Here is a 17429-nt window from a genome sequence, read left to right as displayed (position 1 = left end):
TTGATCGACGGCTGGAGTGCCCTAGGGGCGGGGCGCAGGCTGACGGGGCGAGGCAACTGCGCGAGGTCTGCCGCAACCAATGAGATCCCACCTCGGGCATTTATGACCCCGCCTAGAAGGCGGGATCCAGTTACAAATTCTCCACCCCAGTAGCCAAAAAATTGGTTTTACAATGAATTTCCATAAAAAAATGGATTATTAGATAAAAAAAAATCGATAGGCGCTTTGAGGAAGGACTTAAAAGTCACAGTAGAGACATATTCTGCGACTTTTTTTTCTAGAATGACCCTGTAAATCTCATCATCCGTTTTTTTCTTAGTATAGTCATCTCGTTTAATTGTTTATGCCTTTATTGTCTGCTTTTCCATAAATTCCACGGAAGCAAGAATCTTCTCAATCCTGTTCCCACGGTGTCCAAGAGCCTGATAATCAATGGCACCCCACTCCAGTACTCTTGCCTGGGAAATCCCATGGACGGATGAGCCTGGTAGGCTGCAGTCCATGGGCTCGCTAAGAGTCGGACACGACTGAGCGACTTCACTTTCACTTATCACTTTCATGCATTGGAGAAGGAAATGGCAACCCACTCCAGAGTTCTTGCCTGGAGAATCCCAGGGCCGGGGGAGCCTGGTGGGCTGCCATCTATGGGGTCGCACAGAGTCGGACACGACTGAAGCGACTTAGCAGCAACAGCAGCAGCAGAGACTTGTTCAAAGAATGAGTTACACCCACTTAACAGAAGAGAAAACTGAGGGTCAGAGAGATCAGTTGCCCTGCATCACAAAGATTGATCCAAGTTTTGAGCTGGTTTTCTGGTCAAAATATCATTGATTCATGTGTTCAGCAAATATTTCTTTTCCCTGATTAATCAAACCCTAGGGATTTGGCAGTGACCAAGAAACAGACATAACCTCTGAGCTCTTAAAGTTTCCAATCTGTCAGGGAAGGCAAAGCACATAACTAATTACACATCACTGTTTAATTACAAGGGCTTCCCTGCTGGCTCAGCGGTAAAGAACCAGCCTGCAATGCAGGAGACGTAAGAGACACTGGTTGGATCCCTAGGTTGGGAAGATCCCGTGGAGGAGGAAACGGCAGTCTACCCCTGTATTCTTGCCTGGAAAATGCCATGGACAGAGGAGCCTGGCAGACTACGGTCCCGAGGGTCGCAAAGAGTCAGACACCACTAAGCACAATGAGCATGTTTAATTACAAACCAGACTTCGTTAGACAGGAATGGGCTGTGGCAGGAGAGATAGCACCTGCATTGCAAGGAGTAGGGGCCTAGAGGCCTCTTCTGGGCTGGGTCTCACCCAAGTAGTTGCTGACGCAGGGGGAGGTGCTCAGGGAAGAATGGGTTAGGGAGCTGGGACAGGAGCTCTTTATCAACTGGTCTGGAGGCATTTCAATATTTTAACCACCAGTACTGCTGGGCTGTCTTGCTGGTAAGTACCGCTCCAAGAGTATACAGCAGGAGAAAACCTGACCTCACCTAAACAGTGTGGGAAGGCTTCCTAGAGATGATAACTTGCCCTAAAATATAGGATGTTAACCTAGCGAGAGTTAGGGTAGAAAGACAAAAGGATGCAGCAAAGAACCCTGTAACAAATGATTATAGTAATAGTAGTAATAGCAGCACTATATGGATAATTGAATAGTCATAAGTGATTTGGGCATTTGTGTTAATTACCCCCAACTTATACACAAGGATATTAAGTTTCCAACGCTTTTAGTAAATTTTGTAAGTAGCAAAGCCACCAGGTTTGGGTTCAAATCCTGACTCTGCTAGGGGTTAGAATCAAATGAGATGTATGTAATGTTCTTAGACCACTCCCAGCACATAGTATGTGCTCAATCAATGTTAATGGTTTCAAAGTCCCTTTCAGTTGATGTCAATATTCAATTTCTGTCAACTGATATGCTGTCAGCAGTACCTGAAAGCCATTTGGGGTGGGGGAGGAATGGGTGTGGGAAATGAAAGTCAAGTCAAGAAGGGCCTCAGGTGTCGGACTAGCATTCGAACCTGGTTCTGGAGACACAGGACATCATAGGTCTCTGAGCTAGAGCCTCAGAAATAAAACTCATCTGCCCTCCCAGGCAACAGTGCCCCAAAGAGATGAGAAAGGGCCATGTGACCTACTTAGGCTCCACCCTCCTCTCTGAGAAGGGGGTTAAGCCAAGGTTGTCTGAGTCACATTAAGCTCTAACTGTGAAAGACCAGAGGGTAAAAACAAAAAAGAATTTCCATCCAGTAGGACAAAGTTGGGAGATTTTACTATGTGCTTTTAAGTGACTTTTAATATATGCGATAATCTCTAAACTGTAAGTCTCCTCCTCGAAAACAAATAAAAAACTATGACTTCAAACCTGAGTTTTCCAAATGTATGACAAGCTTATTGAACTAAAACCTGGTGTTAGGAGGGCTCATCTGCCTTAAGCACCTCACAAGCTCATGGAAGAGATGGGTACAAAAATAAGAAATAATACAGAGTACTTTGTGCTGAGATATTCTCCTATCAGTCCACAGGGAAGGACAGATTAGAGAATGTCTCTTAGTGCTGCCTAGAATGGGGGCAAAGAAGTCTTCCTGGAAGAGGTGAGAATTGAAGGACCAGGCAAAAGGGAGACGGCTGTTCTGGGGAGAGAACAACATGCGCAAAGACTCAGTTAAGCAGCCACCAAATCCAGTAATAAAGTTAAACAGAAGAAGGGATAGAAGGCAGAAAGGAGAGAAGGAAGGTAAGTTGAAAAAAAGTAAGAGAAGGAAGCAAGAAAGGTCAATTTTATCATAGGCTGCAAAGGGCAGCAGGTAACTTCAGAATCCAGACACACACACATACACAGATGCACGGGAGACCAATGGATTCACAAAACAGATTTCAATTCACAACTTCTTTGCACTGGCTGTGTGGCCTTGGATACCCACATCTGAGTCTCAGTTCTTTTACCTGGGATCACGGTAACCACTGCCTCACTTCAGGGTTGCTGGGAGGACTCTAAACAGTAAACAATAAAGCAGCTGTTGTGTACTCAGCACTCACTACCCACAAGCACTCTGCATGAGCTTCACACACATCAGCCTTATGAAGTTATTATCCTTGTCTTACAGCTGCATAAATGGAGGCTCAGAGTGGCTACGGAGCACATTCAAGGTCACAAGCTAGGAGGAGATAAAGCAAGGAGAGGCATCCAGTCTGGGTGCAGGAAGGAATTAAGGACCAGCCAAGCACAAGCCTGGAACAGAAAATCACTCAAAAGACCGGTTGACTGAGGTAGGCTGGGGGACCCCCTCTGTCCAGTGCTGATCCCCCACCAAATAATCATGGAACTGTTCAGAGGTCAGTCAAGCACCCCCAGGGAAGATCCCTTTCACAGATCTCTGGGGTGCCAGACTCCAAAGCCACCCACAAATACTCTCCCTAACAAGGAGCAAGGGGACCCAAACATGTTGCGGGTGGGGTGATGGACACAATTTCAGCACCAAATACTGCTGTTGCTCAGCTCTTTTGCAACACCTAGATGAAAATTACCTGTCCTTTTTTAAGATTTTATTAACACATTAATATTGGATGTTACCATCACTATCAGGGTTTTGTTATCACAATGCCATTCAGTACATGTGAGGGCTTACTGTGTGCCAGGCACCAGGCAAAACAACTTACCCAGGTTAGAGCCTTGCAGCCCTAGGAAGCAGGTAGGATTTATGATCCTCACCTTTGAAAAGTTCCCAGGTGATACATGTGAGCCCCCAGATACAGCCCCAGGCAACCAGAAGATATTTTCAGAAAAGGTCTACTTGAGGTACAAACCCCAACTACTTCCCCAAGATCAGAATGTCCATCACATTCTCCACTTGGCTCCAGTCCTAGAATCCAAACCTGGCCCCCATCTTGAGAAAACAGAGAACTGCCCCCACAGACCCTCCAAGGTCTCCCCTTAAGCCTACTCCCAAGCAGGCCACAACACCCAAGGGCCCCTCACCTGGATGGCTAGTCCATCTCCTCTCTTGGGGTTTCGAGGCCGAGGCTGTTTATTTCGCTTCATCCTGTCCTGGCACTTGGTGCAGCACTGTATACAAGATGGCTTAATAAGGCAGCCAAGGCCCCTGGGGCCTGAACACCTGAGCAGAGCACCAGCAGGATTGGCTTGCTAATTGCCAACATCTCACCATGGTGACTTGCACCCGGGCTGTTCTATTCTAGCCTGCTGCTGCTGCTGCTAAGTCGCTTCAGTCGTGTCTGACTCTGTGCGACCCCATAGATGGCAACCCACCAGGCTCCCCTGTCCCTGGGATTCTCCAGGCAAGAACACTGGAGTGGGTTGCCATTTCCTTCTCCAATGCATGAAACTGAAAAGTGAAAGTGAAGTCACTCAGTCGTGTCCGACTCTTAGCGAGCCCATGGACTGCAGCCTACCAGGCTCATCCGTCCATGGGATTTTCCAGGCAAAAGTACTGGAGTGGGGTGCCATTGCCTTCTCCACTATTCTAGCCTAGTGGTGCCTAAAAACAGTTTCTCATGCTCCATTCCAACTCTGGGCCAGACTATTTCTGAGCTTGCTTTTGAGTTTTTAAGGCCCATCACTCCAATAGTGGGCTTCCCAGGTAGCTCAGTGGTAAAGGAGCTGCCTGCCAATGCAGAGACGCAGGTTCATTCCCTAGGTTGGGAAGATCCCCTGGAGAAGGAAATGGAAGCCCACTCCTGTATTCTTGCCTGGAAAATCACATGGACAGAGAAGCCAGGTGGGTGACAATAAGAGGGTTGCAAGAGTCAGACACAACTGAGCGACTGAACAGCAAACTTAATCTTGGAGGTGACATTGATTATAACCAATCTTAAGCGAAGATACTGAGGCTCAGATTCGTGACAACTGAGATATTCAACTGATGCACAAGGGCATCCCTCTTTCTTCTAAAGGAACCTGCTGCTGCTAAGTCACTTCAGTCGTGTCCTACTCTGTGCAACCCCACAGATGGCAGCCCACCAGGCTTCCCCATCCCTGGGATTCTCCAGGCAAGAACACTGGAGTGGGTTGCCATTTCCTTCTCCAATGCATGAAACTGAAAAGTCAAAGTGAAGTCGCTCAGTCGTGTCCGACTCCTAGCGACCCCATGGACTGCAGCCTAAGAGGCTCCTCTGTCCATGGGATTCGCTGGGCAAGAGTACTGGAGTGGATTGCCATTGCCTTCTCCCTAAAGGAACCAGATGACCAATCCTAACCTCTGGAAAGCTACTAGATTCTTCATCAGGACCATTTCACTGACCAAAGGCTAGAGGTAGTGACACAGAATTATGACATGATGGACTCGGGGCTTTGGGCCACATGGCTGGGTGAACCCAGGTGAATTACTGAAGGGAGTTGCAACATTAAGCTTACCAAGGGCAAGAAAGACAGTCCACCCAAAGAACTGGGGGGCCACAGGCAGCTGTCAAAAATTGATCCTGGTCTTTCCCAAGGAGTCTCCCCTCACTGGAGCCAAGACCCCTCACTGACCATGGCTCAGTTATGATATGACAACTTAGGAGTGGTGGAACAAAGTGCAGGAGAAGCCTACAAAGGGACAAGGAACTGGACGATCAGCCCTGGGATTTTTGACTCATCTCAACCAGCTACCCAATAGCTTTGAGAAATGACCTGGACATGACTGATCCAGACATCAAGGCTTTCAATGAACTTGTTATTTATTTGGGGAAACAAGGTTTAGAAATCCATTCACTATCCCAGATTGGTCCTTGGACAGGCACCAACGAATTCTCAGGCTCCACTTTAGAGTTAATGCATCAAAAACTCTAGCAGTAGGGCATGTTCTCCACTGAACAAGCCTTACAGGGGATGCTGATACATTGGAGTTTGGGGACCATGGTACTAGACTTGGGGGTCACCTGTGGTACTTAAAAGGGCTTCCCAGGTGGCTCAGAATCCACCTTCAATGCAGAAGACATTCCCCTGGGTTGGGAAGATCCCCTGGAGAAAGAAATGGCAAGCACTCCAGTATTTTCGCCTGGAGGATCCCACGACAGAGAAGCCTGGTGGGCTATCGTCCATAGGGTAGCAAATGAGTCGGATGATACTGAGGCAACTTAGTGTGCATGCACGACTCGGCTCGCAGGCACTGGTGGGTTATTGAAGGGAGGTTATTTCAACCATCCACCTTTCCACTTTCCCCCACATGTCCCACCCATTTGATCTGCAAAAGAACAAAAGGGACACCAGACTGTTAGAGAAATACTGATTTTAATTCAACATAAGGTAAACTCTAGGCATCTGTCATCTTTCAGCCTAAAAATTAGCAAAACTGTTGAAACAAGGCACAATTTTTCCCCATACTTGTGGCTCCAGTTACAAAAAAAATTATGAAAATGTTTAAACAAAAATAGAAGTCTGAGATTAAAAAAAAAAAAGTATATAAAAAAACCTCCCACAAAACCTGTCAACATTGTTCCTTATTCTACAAAATAGCACCAGTAAGAGTAAAAGGTGTTAAAAACCATTACGACAGCATTTCTGAAATGCAGCTTGTCTGACCTCCCACTCCCCCTAAAAAAAAAAAAAGATTTATCGATTCATCACGGAATAAAAAAGGACTTTAAAATCTCAGGAGGGAGGGAGGGTTGAGCTTTTATTGCAGTTTTCCCCCTGCAGTCTCTTAGAGAAGGGGAAAGTGCGAGGACTGTGCTTCTGCCCCTGGCTGAGAAGATGGGGTGTCACACTGGGGACCTGTGCCTGCAGAGTAGCCTGGAGGGGTGCGGGGTAGGGTGGGGAAGGGTCTCATGTAAGCTTCCTCCTCCTCTCCTCTCACATGGGTATAAAGGGGGAAGACAGTGAGAAGCCATACCTGTCTATACCAATATATGGCAGCTTATAACCCAGCCCACCCCTTCCTGAGTTTCCAGAGGGTTCTATTGCAGTCACTGGGAGGGATTTAGCTAGGGGTAGCCCTGCCCTCGGATTTATGGGAAAAACATAGCCCTGAATGTGATGATGATGTCATCCCTGCTGAAATCATCATCCTTGTGGAAAATACTCTAAATGGGCCAGAGATCCCAGCCCTTTACACTGAGGTGGGGGCGGGGCGGGGCGGGTGGGGACGACGACGTGCCAGGGAAAAACTCAAGACAGACATGGACATCATGTCCTCTTATCTAGCCCTAGGAAAAAACCATACTGGGCCCTTCAAAGGTCCCTTAGCTACCTGTCTACCGCTGCACACTCCTGGAAACAAGGAGCCGCAGACATTTTAAAAAATTAAAGTCTTGCAATAACTGTCTTGGGTGATTTTTCAGCATTAACCTGAGTCTTGGAGAGCTGTCGGCACTGTGGTTTTGGTATCTTAGCCATCGTTTCTCTGAGCTGTAAACCCAGAAAGGAGGGGGAAAAAAAAAAGCCATCTTACTACCTATTTCAAGTTTTAAAGTTTTAAAGTTTCAGGAGAAGATAAAATGAGCACCGTGTTTGGCCGCTCCGAGCGGCCAGGTCTGTGTTGTGCACAAGGGGGTGGCCCCTCGGGGTCCCCAGGAAGGGGACAGGCAGCTCTGCTCCCAACGAGGCGCTCGGCGTGACCCCGCAAGCACAGCCGGGCTGGCAAGGGCAGAGCCAGGCTGCAGCTCCTGGGTTGTGGCTCTGCCCACACGCCCTGGTGCCTGGGGGACTATTCACAGGCAAAGTAGTCCTTCAGGGGGGCGAAGAGGTGTCGGATGACAGGCACGCTCCAGGACCTCCCAAGCAGCTTCTGACGGGCCACACGGCCCATGTTGGAGACGTCTGTGTAGTGTACAGGGAAGCCGAAGATCCTGGGTGGGGGAGGGTACCAGAGTGAAAAGATAGGGAGTCAGACGTGCTCCCACCAGCATGCTTAGCGCCTCTGGGAGACTCCTGGCCGAGGCAGCCCATGTAGCTCTGCTCTTCCTGCCCTTGGACCCGTCCCTTCCGCCAGGCTTTCCCGTGAGCCCCCTCTTGACCCCCAGAGGTCAAGTCCACCAGTTCTTTGGCTCACAGATGCCTGTCATGAGGGCACAGTCCCTCTTTTGAGGGTACTTGTCTTGTGCACGCTTGCACTGTACTGCTGCCACATGATGCTCGCTGGACTGTTCTTGCATGAATGACTGAATGAATGCCAAGATGGCCAGCCACTCAGCAGACAAGTACCTATCTTCACATCACAAAAGGCTAGAAAGTTAAGCCATTGCCATACTAAGGAATAGGGACACTCAGAAAGCAGATCTTTTTTCTAATCATCAGATGCTCAGGTAATTGACCATGAGTAAACTGAAGCATCCTGCATTTTCTTTCCCTCTTCAAAGCAAATTGCTGAATCAAGGCCCAAGCTGGACTTAAATGGCAGATGGCAACGAAATATACCAACAGCCTCCTGAGTGGCATTCTACCACAGGAGAAGAGGTACAGGTCTGGAAAGAGGCTACAGATACACTGGCCCTCACTCTTTCCCAGGTTTACAGTCCATACTATGAATTAAACCAAGAAATACATCCAGTTATAGAACTAAACTATCTGCAGTGAAAATACTCTATCAAAATAACCCTAAGACACTGCCAAAAATGTAAAGAGGAATGTCACAACCCTTACTACAGTCTCATCACAATAACAAAATAAAACAAGAAAAAAAAAAAAGTTAAATGCAGAACAGGAGAAATTAAATCAAAGAGTTGGTTCTTCAAAATAGATAAAATCCAGACTTAGCCAAATAAATGGATAAGGGGCAGGACAGACTTTGGCTAAGGAGTTTTGGAACAAGCAACTCAGCAGGAGGAATCCTGAGAAAGAAGCAACGGCTTGCCGGTAGTTTCCTTTAGCTGGATCCTCACACATCCTAGGGTCCCAGCATGTCAGGGCAGGCAAATGCCAGGGAAACACAGCCAGGTGAGACAGATGTGCTGTCTCATGGCCTCAGGTTTCAGATTCCTCACCACCACAGCCCTTTTGCCATTTCTGCTAGGAAATAAGCACCAACTGGAAAGGTTACTCCCAGCCCTGCTAACGTAGAAGGTCAGTGAGACTACATGGAACATGCTGCTGGCCTTAACCATGGTTTCTACCCCTTTTCTCTCTGTCTGCTTGATTCCCCTTTCCACGAACAGCCTTGCTCACCTTTCTAGCTCAGTGCACCACAAAACATCTTCTTTGCCATTCATGACAACAGGGAAAAGTTGGTTTTTCCCCTGTCTGATCGAGTTCGACTTGGTGGTTATTGTCTGTACTTTCTTTAACTGGAGAACAAAATGACATCATGGAGTGAGCACAGAATGAACGGTTCTGGGTCAAGGCTCAGAAGCACCTAAGGAAGGTGGAGGAGGGAGGGCAGGTGGGGGAGAGAGGGTGGCAGGGCCAGGCTCAGATAGGGAACGAGAAAAGGAGAGATGGAAGGACACACTCTGTGCTTCCCACAAAAGCCAAGAAGTTAATGAACAGGAAGGACCAGCCTCAGAGAGAACAAGAGATAAACAAAAGTGTCCATGAATGAGATCAGATGGGCGTCAAGGAAACAGTTATTGATGAAGCAAGATTAAGCAAAAGGAAAAGTTCCCCCAGATTATAGAGGATGGTCAAGCAGGGTTTGAATGGAACTTAGCTTAATGGAAGCTTTGAAAATTAAGTTTCTGGAGATATTAATAGAATTATTTATGACTTAATAGCAGATTTTTTTTTTTGCAAAAGTGTACTCATTTCTCACTTGGGAGTCTCCATGGAATGTGCATTCCCAATGGGAAAGTCTAGTTGCCCTCTCTCATTTTCTTTATCAAGAACCCCTCCTCCTCTTTATTTGAAGATGGGATAGAACAACTGTGTGGGGAAGGAAGCCCAGCACCAGGGAGTCGTGTGGGGGGAGGACACCAAGGTTCAGTCCCATTGAAAGGTCACAAAGTGGTGGGCCAGGCAGCGCACTGCTTACCTTTGCTGTCCTATTGAACTCCAGGCAGTCCTGCAGCTCGAGCTTATCATTCTTGGATGCTATCACAGGCCTGGGAACATCCAAAACCCATTACTTCCTACTGCCCAGAAAAGGGCCTTGGCTTGGTGCCTCCCAGGCTGGGAGTGAGAGCCCAAGCTGCAAAATGTGCTCTGGCCATGAACTTGCTATAGAAATATGATAAAAAGGGCCCAGGCGTGAGCACAAGCCTGGGGGTCAAGTCAGGGACAGGCTAGCTGCTTGGGGCAGGAAGCCCCAGGTGCAGCAGTGAATGCTCCCCTTACCGAATGCTAACAGTAGTCAAAGCTCCTTCACTGAAGAGAGCAGGATGGTGAAGCACATGGTTAGAGGGGTCAGGAGACACTTCAGTCTTAGCCCCACTGCTCACTGGCTGAATGAGTGACCCTGAGCAAATTCTGCCATCTCTGAGCCTCAGGAGCCTGGATTAAGTCTTTGTGGGTCTACTCAATACAAGTAGTACATCAAACCCATGATTTGGTGGCTTACTGCTGGAACGCAGCCTCAGGAGGCTTTAACAGTGGGGTCCAGGTAAGGACAGTAGTTAAGTGGTTCACATTAAGGGCCACAATTCCCCTTGTAACTTTCACCATTGAAACCTGCAAATGCAGAGAGAGGCAAACAGATGCTTGACAAGGAGAATGGATAGAACTTTAGATACTGAAGTGGTTAAGCAGGTCCAAAGCAGAAAACTAGGAAGAGGTCTGAATGCACAGGGTTGATGACCACCACAGCATCCCTGGGTAAGGAACTCAGAGGCCAAAAAGAAATCAGATGTCAGATTGGACACGGTGCCCACAAGAGGAGCCACTGAACACAAAATACCGCACTGACCTCACCCTCTCTCCATTCCCAACTCTTCCATGGACTAAGCGTTCACAGCCCTGCCCTACATTCTGTTGATTCTAGGACTGAAATCTTAAAAACCAAGGTGTTTAGTCTAAGGGCTAGATTTGGTCTGTGACCTATGGTTGATGTTGAGTCACTGATCCTAAGATCCCAACTGTAGCAGCTCACTTCTCATCCCAACTCAGACAAAGTTCTGCAAATCCCAGTATCTAGAATCTGATCCCTCTTTGCAATTCCACAGGACACCTTCCTGGAGCCACCACGCTCATTGTTTTCAGTGCATGTGGATGGTACCTCTTGGTACCAACACAAGCACAGAGCTGTCCTCCTCTGAACCACATCTGAGCTGCCTCCCCACTTCTGTTCTCATCTCATAATGTCTATTCTTCCACCAAAAATCCCAGAGAACCAGAAACACATCTCATGCACGAAAAGCTCAGCTGAACTCCCTGAGCCAGAGTACATTTAACTGTTGCCATGGTCACAGGCTTCATGTAATTTGGCCTATTTCGCGCTCCTCTCCCTGACTCCTAAAATACTGTTTTTGGAGCTGCTCTGCGAACACCCTGTGACTATGACCCCTGGCCTTTTCCCTCTGAACTTCATGCCTCTGCTCCTTCTCTTCCAGTCCTGCTGGGATAAGGAGCCTCCCCATCAACTTTTCCAGTGCCCTCTCCAGCCCTGACCCTGAATTTGTCTGTGTTTCCTGTGCCTACCCCACCGGCAGCGTCAGCGCTGTTAGAGCCAAGCCTGGCATTGTCGCAGCACAGCTGGCAGCAGGGAGTGCAGCGCCCGGCGGGCCGAGAGCTGAGGAGTGGAATGAAGAAGCAGGTCCAGACGTGGACACTGCTCCATCTGACAGGCAGATCAGCCAAACGAAAATGTCAGATGCCCAACAGAAATACCAAGCTATTCCAGTACCTTCTCACCTCTGTCCACACTTTGCTAAATGCCTGAAAGTTATAATTCCAACACTTCCTTTTAAGGAATCTTTTTTTGAAGCTAACTCATTTGCAAGTCCTATTATCATCACATTTGGTATCTTAATTAGCAGGTGGTTCTCCCTGAAGCCACATGAAAGAGATAATTAATCGTCAGTAATACCACTTGTTTTTTTTGGCTTTCAACATGACAGGACTAATGAAAAGTTGGGTAAAGAACTCAGTTAAGAAAATCCAAAGACAGGCTTTGGGCTACTGACAGTTATCTCAACTCTGCCACCTGATTGGTCACCTCAGGTCTGGTCCAGGGATCATCACTTCATCCTGGAGGTAAGGAGACTGGGCAAGTTCATTTCCCAATGGAACACAACAGGGAGGTGGAGAAGCATCAATGTCCCTGGCTGCGACAAAGCCTGCTCCAGCACATAGTACCAGGTTTAAGCACCAGGTCTGTGGGCAGAGCAGGAGTCAAGTATATTGTGGAATCCTGGCCTGAGTCTCAGGCAGTCGCTGTACAGCCTAACAAGCTTCAACCATAACACTAAGGGTTGGTCTGAAGCAGAAGGTGAGGCCTTTCTCAGCAGAGCAGCTCTTTATACAAGGTTCCAATGTGTCTCTCTCCTAAGAGTTGGTGGTTATGGCTCACACCATTGTATTTAACTCGGCTGTTACCGGTCCCACCAGGAGCCCCTTGTTACCTGTTCATCCCAGGCAGGTTGCCCCAGAAGTATCGGGCTCTGTGAGCAGCAGACACTTTGATGGCATCAATCATCACTGGGTTACACTGTGGGGAGAGAACAGGGCAGCTGCTGGGAGCTCAAGGCAGAATGCAGGTGGCGCTGTTGACATGGCTGTCCCTGACTGTGCGGGAGGTATGACTCCTGCCAGGCAAGGGACTGACCAATTCCCCTCAAGAATCTCTCTGAAGGACCAAGCCTGTGTCTCTCTGTTAATGGTGGGGAAAGAGACCAGATCAGACTTGCTGCTTAAGAGGCGGTATTCCCTGGGCATGTCAGATCATTACAGAAGCTCTGGGTACGGGTGGTAAAGGCAGCTCAAAACTGAAACCCAGCAAAATGGATGAGGTGCTGGTTATGCAAATGCAGTGCTGGCAAAATCTGACTTTTGTCACTGATTGGTCAACGTTCACAAGGCATGAGGAATGGACCAACCAGTTCCAGAACCTCCCTAGTAGAACAGAGGCTTTAAAGTCGGGGGGAAGTAAGTCTATGCGTGTGTGTGTGTATCTGTGCTCAGTCATGTCCTACTCTTTGTGGCCCCATGGACTGTAGCTTGCCAGGCTCCTCTGTGCATGGAATTTTCCAGGCAAGAATACTGGAGTGGGTTGCCATTTCCTCAAGAAGATCTTCCTGACCCAGGGATCAAAACCTCCTCATTGGCAGGCAGATTCTTTACCACTAGCACAACTTGGGAGGCTTATATACATACATACATACATACATATACGTAAATACATAGTATTTACTACCCTGCTTGATGCATACTAAGCAGTAGGTAATTATCTTTCTTATGGTCCCTAAAGCAGAAGTTCTGAGCATAAGGGTGAGAAAAATTCAAGTAAAAAGTGTCTGGTCCGCTCTCATGGTGCCTCCAAAAGTATGCTAGTTTCATCATCTTGACTTCAGTGGGTTTGGAGTGAGGTGAGAGATCAAGCATTTCCCACATACTCTCACAACTAGCCACGCCCTCCACGGGAAACCATCAATTCCAACCCTGGAAATAACCCTCACCCCAGTGCCAGCAAGGCCTTCCCATTTGTGTTACCCTGAGAATCAAGACTCCAGACGTCCTCACCTCCAAAAACCGAGAGATGTCCCGCTTGTCGCCAACCTTCATGGCTACCACGTTCTCAAACATCCAGAAGAAAGGCCGGTCTTCACCCTCCTTGGGGCGAGTGTAATTCAGCAGGTGGTAGAACTCAAAGAAGAGCCGGCCTGTGCCCTCTGAGCCCACGAAAGACAATGGCAAAGCCAGGTTCAAACCCTTCAGCCCACTCTTCCATATTGAGACCAATGTATTCCCAAGGACTAGCTATGCTGATGACTTACTGTCCTCTTTCCCTGCCACCATCTAGAAAGCCAGGCATCAGCCATGCGAGATTCATTTTTATCTCTGGAAACTGAGGAGTCACAATGAGGGATGAACAGAACCAACAAGTACAGTTGGCCAGAAGCTAACAGCTCCTTCTCAGGGCACTCTTCCTGGCCAGCAGTCAGGGGACATAGGGTCTCTTGGGGTCTATGTGAGAAGGGATGCTCACCATACAGGCCTTTCCTGGCAGGGTTCACATTGGAGAGATCATTGCATGGGCTTCCACCAATCACCAAGTCAAATGGGCCCCATTCTTCAATCTGCAGGAGAAAAACAGTCAGGGCTGGGGCTGGGGATGGAGAGATGAACAGCCTGGATTCCAGGTAACTAGCTAGAAGAAAACCCACTTCCAAGTCTTGCTTGGTCATTTAAATTTCCCAGCTTCACTTTTGACCCAAGAAATCCAAATGCTCAGGCTTCTCTGAGATTGCTTTACATATGAAGGATTTTCAAGTTGTGAGCTTAACACTACAGATGGATGTAACCAAAGCTGTTCTTCTGCCACAACCCTGGGCAGGTAGAAGGTGACCAGTTGGTTGTAAGGATGTATGGGGTTCAGGGAGAAGAGGAAGTGGGTGTTGCCCTCACGTTTTTCTTTGTGATATTCCTGACGTCATTCACGTATTTGATGTTGCCCTCATGCTTAACGGTGCCAACGGCAATGGACTCTTCACACACTTCGGAGGCCACGTATTTCTCCACTTTGATGCCCAGTTCTTTGAGGACCAAGTACCCTATGGGAGGGGGAGGGGAAGGCGGTTGTCAAGGGGAAGAGAAAATGTATCAGGATTGTCCTGCCCAGGGCCCATCCTTCCAGTGATTGTCTGGAAGCCATCTCCAGACAATCTTTAGAACTCAGACCAGAGACATAAAGATCATGGCAGTCCTCAAGGGAAGCCATGCTGTCAGCAATGAAACTGGGCTCCCCAGACTCTCTGCTGTGTCCTCTGGCCGTTATGTACCAAAACTGACTAGTGCATAGCCAATGCCCAGCACCAACCACTCCAAGACAATCAAATACATTTCTGGCAAGCTACAGTGAGAATAAGCCATTGTACAAACACAAATAGTTTTTTAGAACCTACTTTCCCCAAAGGGAGGGGAAAACAAGCCACTGGTGATGACCTGGGAGTCTTTTAAAGCTGTCAGTATTTTAGGCAGGTGGACACTGGTGAACAAAAATACATATTAATATAAGTGATGCTAAATACACAGCAACTGATTCTCACCGCTTCCTACTCTTGTAAAAGGGAAATGTTCCTAACAATATATTATAGGGCACTTCTGAGAAATGAATCAGGCAAAGCCCCCAGAGGCAACACATGTTGGCTCTGCTAACTCTATACATGGGAAACATGGGGGAAATGGAAAGGAACCAAGACTCAAGATACTGGATGATGAGTTCAGAATTAATCTCCAATATATCTATGATATGAAACAAAATAATTTTCCAAGATTCCTACACATTTCCTAATGTTGAAATCAGATACCTGAAGCAGGTAAGCATCCCTAGGTGAGCTCTAAACTCACCTGTTGCAATTCCATCAAACAGTGACAATACTCGAATAGGCCGCCTTCGGTTTGCAGGAATCGCAGGGTATAACTTGGGGGCTTCCTGCCAGGTTAATAAAAATAGACGTCATAGAGGTGGAGGTGCGGAGGTGGGGCTGGCCTTCCTGAGGGGCAACAAGCCATGTGTTTTAACCTTTCTGAGCTGGGATGCCCTGAGCAGCTTCAGCACAGATGACCCTTCTACCCTTAGGACATGGAACAGTGAGACTTTGACACTACTCCAGATGTGTTCCTCCATAAACAACAGCATTCAGCCAGGAAAAGCCACTTTCAGCCAGACCTGAGAGTAAGTCAAAGGCTTCCCTCCCCCTTGCAGTTCTACTAAAACTAAGACTGGGTCAGTTCCATCTTATTTCTTCAGCAGGCCCTTGAAAACCCAAGCCAAGAAGGAGGGGAGGGAAGAACCCTAGAGCCGCCTGGGTCTCCAGCCTGAGACAGATGCTCCTTTGGACAGCGGAGCTTTGTTTGACAGACTGGGGCGGATGCCAGGCTTACATATTCAAGCCCGGGGTCGCTGGTGAAGAAGGCCTGCAGACGCACACTCCAGTCCTTGCGGCGCCGCAGGATGCCGTGGCAACGCTGCGGGAGACACATGTAGCAACTCCAGGGCTCCTGCAGCTTGGCCTCTGCCGCCGTGCCCGCGCCCACCAGCACCTCCAGGCACTCCACGCAGAAGCACCTGTGCCAGGCAGCGGGAGAGGAGGATGCCTGTCATCAGATGGCTCTCCTGTGAACCCACCCTCCCCATGGAGATGGCTCGTGCTGGCTGAAACCTTCTCAGGCCCCTAGCTGCCCCTCCCCAAGGGCGGGACGGCCTGTGTTTGGGGAACACCGACCTCTTCCTTGGGGACCCATGCCATGCCCAGAATTGGCTGGGCTCTGGGGGTGCTGGATCCTCCTGTCTCATGCCCGAGCCTGTCCATACATCCTAGTGCTACTGTAGGGATGTAACAGCACTTCAAGGACAGGCCCCCGCAGAATAATTCTGGCTCTGGGCCCTGGTTCCCGGTCAGCGAGGCGCCAATGCCCAGGCCTGGAACCCGTCCGGGGAGCCCTGCGGCTCACCGGCAGCAGCTCGTGTTGCTGCACAGCAGCAGCTCGCGGCCCTCGCAGCACACGGTGCAGTACGACTGGTAGCCGTCGTCGTCGTACATGTAGAAGAGCTCGAGGAAGCGGTCCTGGCAGCCAGAGAGAGACGCCTGTGAAGCCGGAGGCCGGGCACAGCCAGCCAAGTCCAGCGGGCTTGTCGGCCCTCGGACGCAGCCACACAGCAGGTCGCTGTGGCTTGGTGTTCTTAACAGGGACTACTGGCCTGGGTATGCAGGCCAGGACCCCTGGGAGGGAAGGGTAGGGTGATCGGCCCCCCTAGAACTTTTCCTGCTGCCTACACTCGGGAGGCTTTTTTTGAGGAAGTACGGGAAGTCACGGAACAGGCAGGGGGTGGGAAAGTTCAGGGTGGGGATTGGACTTACCCGGCATGTCTGGCAGAGCCCACCCTCAAAAAGAGGATGGAAGGACACGGGGTTTTTCCTACCACAGGACAAACAGCTATCTGTAAGAAAGACAAGGCCGCTGCTAAAGCCTTGGGTCTCACTGCGCTTTACTCCATGCTAGGATTATGCAACGATTTGTCTCTGGAACCATCCTCGATCCCACATGGAGAGGGTTAAATCAACAGCTCCAAGCAGAAGGTCCCACAAGACAGGCAAAGGATTGGCCCAGAAGGAAGAACGCGGGGCTTGGGGCAGGTTGGGGGTGGGGGGACCTAGGTGTGCAGGGGGGCAACAAGTAGCTGCACCAGCAGAGGCATATGCTTGGAGAGTCTGGTATGAAAATCTTTAAAGACTTTACACAGACTGGCACTTCTGAGGAATTTGTGGTCATGCCAGTTTGCCCGTTGTCCTAGGATAGGACTTGACTGTGACCAATCCTACACACAGACTATAATCTGTGATTTCAAGAGCCAGGGTCCTTTTCCTATTAGGCTATCCAGCCTCACGTCCCATCAGCGG

General features: G+C 48.9%; 1 protein-coding gene across 10 annotated transcripts in view; it reads right to left on the bottom strand.

Annotated features, from left to right (window-relative positions):
• Window positions 1-6215: 6215 nt before the first annotated feature.
• Window positions 6216-17429, bottom strand: part of DNMT3B (DNA methyltransferase 3 beta) — a 34154-nt gene continuing 22940 nt past the window's right edge. For 6 of the 10 annotated variants that reach the window (XM_055544760.1, XM_055544762.1, XM_055544764.1 and 3 more), the window contains 11 exons: window positions 16890-16969; window positions 16483-16595; window positions 15913-16096; window positions 15376-15460; window positions 14434-14579; window positions 14015-14105; window positions 13549-13697; window positions 12432-12517; window positions 9908-9977; window positions 9106-9224; window positions 6216-7790 (listed from right to left, as the gene is read on the bottom strand). In XM_055544760.1, coding sequence (XP_055400735.1) covers window positions 7649-7790; window positions 9106-9224; window positions 9908-9977; window positions 12432-12517; window positions 13549-13697; window positions 14015-14105; window positions 14434-14579; window positions 15376-15460; window positions 15913-16096; window positions 16483-16595; window positions 16890-16969 — 1265 coding nt within the window. In that variant the 3' untranslated portion in view covers window positions 6216-7648. The remainder of the gene's footprint in view (window positions 7791-9105; window positions 9225-9907; window positions 9978-12431; window positions 12518-13548; window positions 13698-14014; window positions 14106-14433; window positions 14580-15375; window positions 15461-15912; window positions 16097-16482; window positions 16596-16889; window positions 16970-17429) is intronic. The other 4 variants (XM_055544767.1, XM_055544768.1, XM_055544769.1 and 1 more) reach the window with 1 other exon arrangement.

Source organism: Bubalus kerabau, chromosome 13 (assembly GCF_029407905.1).
Source record: "Bubalus kerabau isolate K-KA32 ecotype Philippines breed swamp buffalo chromosome 13, PCC_UOA_SB_1v2, whole genome shotgun sequence".
NCBI lineage: Eukaryota > Metazoa > Chordata > Mammalia > Artiodactyla > Bovidae > Bubalus > Bubalus kerabau.
This window is presented reverse-complemented; position numbering and strand designations above follow the sequence as displayed.